The sequence below is a fragment of the Salvelinus fontinalis genome, chromosome 35 (assembly GCF_029448725.1).
Source record: "Salvelinus fontinalis isolate EN_2023a chromosome 35, ASM2944872v1, whole genome shotgun sequence".
NCBI lineage: Eukaryota > Metazoa > Chordata > Actinopteri > Salmoniformes > Salmonidae > Salvelinus > Salvelinus fontinalis.
Window position 1 is genome coordinate 14,989,928 of NC_074699.1, and position 8,219 is coordinate 14,998,146.

The 8,219-nt window shown below is 52.9% G+C and overlaps 1 protein-coding gene across 1 annotated transcript; it reads right to left on the bottom strand.

Moving 5' to 3' along the window:
• Positions 1-2,894: 2,894 nt before the first annotated feature.
• On the bottom strand, positions 2,895-7,395 carry LOC129834356 (piggyBac transposable element-derived protein 4-like). Its single transcript, XM_055899271.1, has 2 exons — positions 5,099-7,395; positions 2,895-4,701 (listed from the first exon to the last, which is right to left on the bottom strand). Exons 1-2 carry the CDS (start codon positions 6,054-6,056, stop codon positions 3,674-3,676), a joined length of 1,986 nt encoding a protein of 661 aa, XP_055755246.1. The 5' UTR covers positions 6,057-7,395; the 3' UTR covers positions 2,895-3,673.
• Positions 7,396-8,219: the final 824 nt, after the last annotated feature.

Below are 8,219 nucleotides of genomic sequence, written 5' to 3' on the forward strand. Positions count from 1 at the left end.
GTGGTTATGTCTCTTTCGCTCAAGTATATGGCCGATGATGAGGATGGAGCTGATGCGGATGGAGATTATGATGATGGAGATGACTAGGTTGCAATGTGTTGAGATCTAACTACACTGAACCCATTTTATTCATTTTTGAGCTGCCACTATGTCCTACTTTTGATATGGATGTATGTAAATGTTATGTACTCTGTAAATAAATGTGACCTGGTATTCTTGCTCAGGATATTATTGTCTTTATTCACAGAAGGATATGGACATTGAATAATACACCACAAGCACTTTGTAATGGCACATTTACCAAGCGATATGACAGTGATTACATATGCTCTCCACCTATATCTTTCCTACTCTAGACATTGTGTCTGGCATCTGTGACACCTGGGTGACGTTCCAGGCCTTCATCCCCAAAGATGTGGTTCTTTGGTCGGGCAACAAAGGTTGCATCTTCAAGGCAGCAGATGCGGGAAAGAATAGATGTGATATATGGAAAGTGTACACCTGTCCCAATCGTAAACCCCAAGTTATCAAACGTCACCTTGAATCTCTTTCCCTTGGCAGTTACAATATCAAACAGGTATCCCAAACTGTCCTCATTCATATAATGGATTGCGGCAGCTGGGTTGGTGTGCTTGTTTGTCCTCATTCGTAGAAGCTCTATCACTTTACCATGTGGTGGGGACATTTCCAAACTGAGGAATGCAGCTCCCCACCATGAGCCTTTTATCAGCTTTACAATATAACGCAGCTCGTCCACAATTTGTGTCATAGCAAAGTATTTGGGGTCATGAGCCATCCACCTGGGTCTACGTAGCAAGTGTCCTTCTCCCAGTTTACGCACCAGAACTTTCATAATGTCAATAGGAGTTGAAAATAGACCTTGTACCATATCGGTACAGATGTACCTGCCTCGACTAATAACAACAGTAAAGGTCATGACTGAATCCTGTGTCTTCACCATAATCGAACACACTCCTCCTTGCATGCCACCGAAGTGTGCTGCGACGACAATGTCCCCTTTGCGACTGTTAGATGTATCCATGAATGTGATAATCTGCTCTTTAGAGACTGATCCCCACCAGCGCTCCCCCAGCCATTCTAGGAAGGAATGCCATGATGTGTTCAGTATAGACCAACTAAGCATGCTTTCCATCAAATGTTGCTTTCTCGAATCTTCCACAGCTGGAATCGAGTCGTGACCATCTTCACAGTAAACCTGTAACTCGCCACCCTCTTCGCTGTAGCCTTCGTTGCTGTCCACCACCTCGCCATCGTCAACCTCTTCATCGTACACGTCTTCACAGTCCACCACCTCGTCGTCGTAAACCTCTTCATCGTACACGTCGTCACAGTCCACCACCTCGTCATCATCGACTTCTTCACATTCCACGACAGCGCCGGTGTCAACCTCTTCACCATAGACCTCTTCACAGTAGACCACCTCTTCGTTGTCAACCTGTTCACTGTAGAGCTGTTCACTGTCGACGTCTTGGGTGTGGACCTCGTAGTCTGACTCCTCGGAATCGTAAATGTCGTAGTCCACAAGACTATCGGTTGAACGGGGACTGGTTTCAGCCTCTTGGTCTCTGGTATCCTCCATGTCAGCACCGGGAGTATCTCGGTTATGGGTATAGTCCTCTTGACAATTGTCCTGATAATCATCACACATCCAATCCTCGTAGTCACCTGCCATGTCCGCTCCCGAACTGCTTTCGGAATCAGATGATTTGGAGCCTGAGGACCTAACTGCTTGTGGTATATGGCTGTTCCCAATCTCATAACCCTGGCAGTAACCGTAACAAGACTGAGTCTGAGGCCTCTTGACACAAACGACTGTCTCGTAATGGTTCCGACTATTCTCCAAATATATGCCCTGCTTAGACACCTCTAAACCATTAGATCTGTATTCAATCCAACGGTTGGTATAGTATGTATATATGCTTACCCCCAACATGTCTGCAGCTGCTTGAATCTCCACTTCGGTCGCCCAACTACCTAAACAATTCATGTTGGACTCCGTAATGTACTCTGACACTGAACGGTAACACACTCTCAGGATGGTCCTATACATATGTTGTTTGCTCTGTAGCTGCTGCACCACCGCATTTCGAATTGGCTCATGGTACTCCTCTGTACCACACAGTGCTTCACTGACCGCTCTGAAGAAACAATTTCCGTCACCTTTTATTTTCACATTCTTACACGGAGCACCTAACACACCAGACGCAGTATGACTGAGAGACCTCTTCTTGCACTGCACCTTCAGCCTAGTGCACAGCAGCTGGGCATCTTCAACTGTAACAGGGTTGAACTGCAGCTCTCTGCATGTGCTGCCACTAACAAAGTCAATGTCCGAGTCGTCGCTACTGTCATTCTCCTTTGCTGTATTACAATATCTGAGTGTATAGAAAGACTCTGATTTCCCATGTGCCATTATACACTCTGTTCTGCTTCCTGAGAGACGTCAGTATGGTCATTAATATATCGCTTTGGCCCCTATTGTCAAAGACCCACAGTTCTGCAGACTGAGTCATAATAGGGCGGGCCTAAGGAAAGCGTCATCAATCACACAGAGCTTAACAGAAGCCACAGGAGCCTATAAGGCTTCCATGCTTGCTGACTGAGTCATAATAGGGCGGGCCTAAGGAAAGCGTCATCAATCACACAAAGCTTAACAGAAGCCACAGGAGCCTATAAGGCTTCCATGCTTGCTGACTGAGTCATGATAGGGCGGGCCTAAGGAAAGCCTCATCAAACACACAGAGCTTGACAGAAGCCGCAGGAGCCTAGAAGGCTTCCAGGCTTGCTCACTGTGAGGGCTTGGGTAGCCTTGTTATAGTTTATAATGCTGTTGAATGCAAGTAAAAAATAAAGTATGCTCAGACAAGCAACTGTCAAGTGTTACCAACTGTACTTTATTGATAAAAGAGGTCCACATCACCATAGTACCAAATGAATACAATATAACATTTCAACTGTTAGGATAATTACATCTCCCCCATACTTTCTCGGAGCAGTGTCAGATTCAGAACTCAGGTCCCCCATCCATACCACGATATTCTCCGTCAAGGTCAAGTCCCCCATCCACACCCAGGTAGTCTTCTTCAAGCACAGGTCCATCACTGATTACACTGTGTTTTTCGTACAGATGCATACATAGAGACAAGTGGATTGTTGCAACGAAGATGAACAGGTTACCCATAATAGTCCTACTTGTTATAGCTGATACCTCTTCCCCAGTGTTGATAAATGTAAACTCTTGTAACAACCCAAACTGACTTATAAGTACTTCCCTGTATTAGTGCGTTGGCTAGAACATCAAGTGTTGGATAACTGATACGTGGTTTGCTACACTACTGAAAGCTGGATCTATTGTCACAGCCTCCAAATTCCACAGACAGGATACAACATAAAGTTTTGGATAACTGAGAGGTTGTGGTGGACACTCACAGATTCAACATTACGGCCAAGGGCCCTGTGTGCGAAGTGACAGGCTGTCCCCCGTACTGCCCTTGGGCCCCGTGTGAGTTTGGGTATTGATTCTAAAAACGCCCCCCCCCTCCTGCACTACCTTCCCTTGGTTGTGGATATTGTGCCTTTTGGGTATGGTTGTTGTTACATAACCCTCCCGTTGTCCTTCTATTATGCCTAGCACACAGTGTCCCCCCCCGGGTCACTCTGTCCCGTCTTGGCTAAAGGCCCAGTGGGCACAAGTGTGACAGTATGGGTGTGAACAGCCTTTGCAGATGTATTTCTTACACCTGCAGCACGCTGTGTGTGTCTTGGCGTCCTTCTTGGGTGGGCAGACCTGACACCTCTTCCTCTTACTCGCCCCCAGCGGGGCGGCCGGGGCGGCGGCGGCGGCCGGGCCGGCGGCTCGCTCGCGGGCCTGCGGACGAGCCTCGGCGGATACACGCTCGCCCCGTATGACTTTGACAAGTGCGGACGCGGCTTCGGTGCGGGGGAGACGCTGCCTTCTTTGGATCAAGGGCTTCACGAGCGCCTTTCCGAGCTGCTCCAGGAACACCCTCCTCTTGTTCCGCTTCCCGGGCATCCAGTCGGGGTTGATCTCTCGCCATATGACAAAGGCGTTGTAGGAGGACACGTCGAGGATGTTGTGGAAGATGACCAGGGGCCAGCGGGCGGTCATCCGTCTGCAGCTGTAGGTCCCGACCACCTTGTCTAGGTTGTCCACGCCGCCCTTGTTGCAGTTGTAGTCTAGGATGAGGGCCGGCTTCCGGTCTCGGCGATCGCTGACGTCGGGCTCCGCGTGCCGCGTGCTCAGAAGCAGCACGTTCTTATTTCTCTTTGCCAGGTAGGACACTAGAGTGGCGGTGGGCGTGAAGGCGAACCTGGAGGACGAGACCTGTCTGCCCTTGGACTGGAGCAGCGCGGGAGGGAGCTCGGGCTTGTTCTTTCGCACCGTGCCCACCATGGTGAGGTTCCTCTCGAGGAGCCGCTGCCCGAGTTCGTAGGAGGTGAAGAAATTGTCACACGTGACGTTGTGACCGGCCGGCAGTCCCTCGGTCAGATCGAGGACGACGCGCGCGCCCTGGTTCTTCTCGGGGCATCCGCCGGCCGCCTTGCCGGTGTACACTTGCATCTTCCAAGCGTAGCTGGACTTGGCGTCGCAGGCCACCCACGACTTGATGCCGTATTTGGCCGGCTTGCTGGGAATGTACTGTCGGAAAGGGCAGCGTCCTTGAGGCGAGGGAGAGGGGAGGGAGAGGAGAGGGAGAGGAGAGGGAGAGGAGAGGGAGAGGAGATTTGCAGGAGATTAGCAGCGTCATGAGTTACTGGCTCACCATCGGGGCGCACTGCGTTTACGTTACACGCAGCCGCCGACGCCGCCGCCCGTGCCACTGCCCATTGCTACTGCTGCCCATTGCTACTACTGCCGATTGCTACCGCTGCCCGTGCTACTACTGCCCGTGCTCTCTACGCTACACGTACATACACAGATACATTGACTGCTACCGCTCTCTATGCACAGATACATAGACTGCCCGTGCTCTCTACGCCACGCGTACAAACACAGATACATAGACTGCCCGTGCTCTCTACGCTACGCGTACGTACACAGATGCATAGACGGTACCTCTGAACGGGACCAGTTGTTCGTCCACCGTCACTTCGGGCCCCGGGTTGTAGAGGGCCTGCAGCCGCTCCTCCCACAGGTCCCACACCTCTCTCACGGCCGCCAGTCTGTCGGTGGCGAGTCTCGCGGGTCTCGACTGGCGGTCGTCGAATCGCAGCAGCCTCGAGTACTTGTGAAACGCCTTGAGCGGCATGGTGGCGCGGAACACGGTCCTGCCGCTCTCGGCGTCCCACAGGCTGGCCGCGGCCTCGCCTCGGGACCTGTAGACGCCGGCTAGGATCAGCAGCCCTACGTAGGCGCGCAGGTCGGTGGAGTCCATGGGTCGCCAGCCGTCTCCGTATTTTCTCACCCCCTGCAGATTGGTCATGTCCACGATGATCCTTTCTATCGCCGGTGTGACAAACAGCCGGAAGGCGGACTCGATGTCGAGCGCTCGCGACGCGGCGTAGGCCGTGGGGCCCGGCGTCACGGCGGGGCAGGGCTGGCGGATGGCGCGGGGTCGGTCCGGGCCGCGATAGGCCGCGGAGGACCATTTGATTTTGCCGTTTTTCGACAGCAACGTCTCCCTTTCTCGCTCTGGCTCTCTGGCTCTGTCTGGCTCTCTGTCTCGCTCCTCTCGGGCAGCGGCCGCGTCTCCCTCCGGCTCTTCCTCCGGCTCTTCCTCCGGCTCTTCCTCCGAAGAGGAGCTCGACCGCGAGGCCGAGTCGTCTCCGTAGTCGTCCGCGTCGCGCTCGGGGTTGTATTCCTCACCGTCTTCATCTTCCGAAACGTCCTCCTCTTCGGAATCGCAGTAGTCTTCTTCGTCTTCTTGGTCGACGCTGGAGGATATCTGTTCCAGGACCTGAGCCGCGCTGAAACCGGGACTGCGAGGCGTCGTAGGCGGAGGCAACACGCTCGGCGGGGTCGTATTCCTCGTCGTCGTCGTCCTCGTCGTCGTCGTCCTCATCATCGTCCTCATCTTGTTCTTCTTGTTGTTGTTGTTGTTGTTGTTGTTCTTGTTGTTCTTCTTCCTCTTCTTCTTCTTCCTGACAATATTAGTAGGCTCTCTACGCCCTGCTTACTGTCGTAGGCGGAGGGCTCACGCTCGGCGGGGTCGTATTCCTCCTCGTCGTCGTCCTCGTCGTCGTCCTCTTCTTCTTCTTCTTCTTCTTCTTCCTGACAATATTAGTAGCCTCTCTACGCCCTGCTTACGGTGGCCACGTGAATGGGACGAGGCACGCGAATGGACGAGGCGCGTGGTCGGCCCTGCCTGCTCCTTCGGCCCTTCGGCCCTTCGACCCTTCGCCCCTTCGGCCCCTTGGCCCCTTCGGTCCCATCCGGGACGCTCGGCTGGCCTACCCGCGTGATAGCACCGAGGTCGTGCACAGAGTTGGTGGGGACAACTGGTCCCTGCCGGGGTCACTCCGACCCGGCCCAGACAGAGGGGAACAACTCCTAACACAGGCCCCGGGTCACTCCGACCCGGCTCAGACAGGGGTAGGAGGGGAGGGTTTACAACAAACACCTTGCTAACGCCGCCGGGGTCTCTCTGACCCCAGGCCCCCGGAACAGAGGGGAACAACTCATAACGCAGGGCTTACAACAGGGCTCGGGTCAATGTGACCTGGCCCAGACAGGGGTAGGAGGGTTACAACATACACCTTGCTAAACGCTGCCGGGGTCTCTCTAACCCACACAGACACTGGGAATCGACTCGGAACGCTGGCCGGTGGTCACTCTGTCCCGCCGAGGCAAGGGGAAGGTTGTCTAACAACAGCCATACCCGAAAGGCACAATTTCCACAACCAAGGGAAAGTAGTTTGTAGGGGGGCGTTTTTAGATTCGATATCCAAACTCACACGGTGCCCAAGGGCCCGTTTGGGGGCAGACACGCCGTATTCGACACAGGCCCTTGCCCGGAATGTTGAGAATGTCAATTTTGGGGCAGGACCTTTTACTAGTATCCAGCAGGTGGTGGTGTTGGGTCACTGTGACCCCGGCCTGCCGGGGTCTCTCTGACCCACACAGACACGGGGGAAGCGACAGGTGACGCTGCCGAGGGTCACTCTGACCCCTCTGACGTCACTATGACCCCGCCCACACAGGGGCAGGGGCAGGAGGGTTACAACATACACCTTGCTAACGCCGCCGGGGTCACTCTGACCCCTCTGACGTCACTATGACCCCGCCCACACAGGGGCAGGAGGGTTACAACATACACCTTGCTAAGGCTGCCGGGGTCACTCCGACCCACACACAGACACGGGCAATCAACTCGGAACTGCCCGGGGTCGCTCTGACCCGCCGAGACAACGGGAGGGTTAAAGGGTTGACTATAGGAGATATTTGTGCTGTGGAGAGTTGTGCATCACCACACACTTTTGTGAGGTTTTATCACTTGAATGTCATTGCACCCAGTGTAGCCCACAGTGTGTTTACAGCTGGGACATGGGAAAGTCACTAGCCAGCGCACCGTGTACCCAATACCCAGAATGCCGCAGCTGGTGGGGTCAGGACTGGGTGGTCTGCAATGGGCCGTTTAATTTATGCTTAGCACAAATATATATCAACACGTAAATTGTTGGTCCTGTGTTTCATGAGCTGAAATAAAAGATCCCAAACAATTTCCATAGGCACATAAAGCTTATTTCTCTCAAATTGCCAAATTTCTCCTTTGCCATGATAATACTTCTACCTGACAGGTGTGGCAAAACAAGAAGCTGATTAAATGGCATTATCATTACACGGGTGCACCTTGTGCTGGGGACAATAAAAGGCCCCTCTAAAATGTGCAGTTTTGTTACACAACAAAATGCCACAGATGTCTCAGGTTTTGAGGGAGCGTGCAATTGGCATGCTGACTGGAAGAATGTCCACCAGATGCTGCCAGATAATTTAATGTTCATTTCTCTACCGTAAGCCACCTCCAATGTCGTTTTAGAGAATTTGGCAGTACGTCCAACCATCCTCATAACCGCAGACCACGTGTATAGCGTTGTGTGGGCAAGCAGTTTGCTGATGTCAATGTTGTGAACCGAGTGCTCCATGGTAGCGGTGGGGTTATGGTATTGGCAGGCATAAGCTACGGAGAACAAACACAATTGCATTTTATCGATGGCAATTTGAATGCACAAAAATACCG

What these genes read in the sequence shown, in the direction of transcription:
- LOC129834356 (XM_055899271.1), bottom strand. Translation starts at nt 6,056, where the DNA reads ATGAGGACGATGATGAGGACGACGACGACGAGGACGACGACGACGAGG. An exon ending in ACAACTGGTCCCGTTCAGAG is followed by an intron (nt 4,702 to 5,098) that starts GTACCGTCTATG and finishes CCTCGCCTCAAG; the next exon opens with GACGCTGCCCTTTCCGACAG.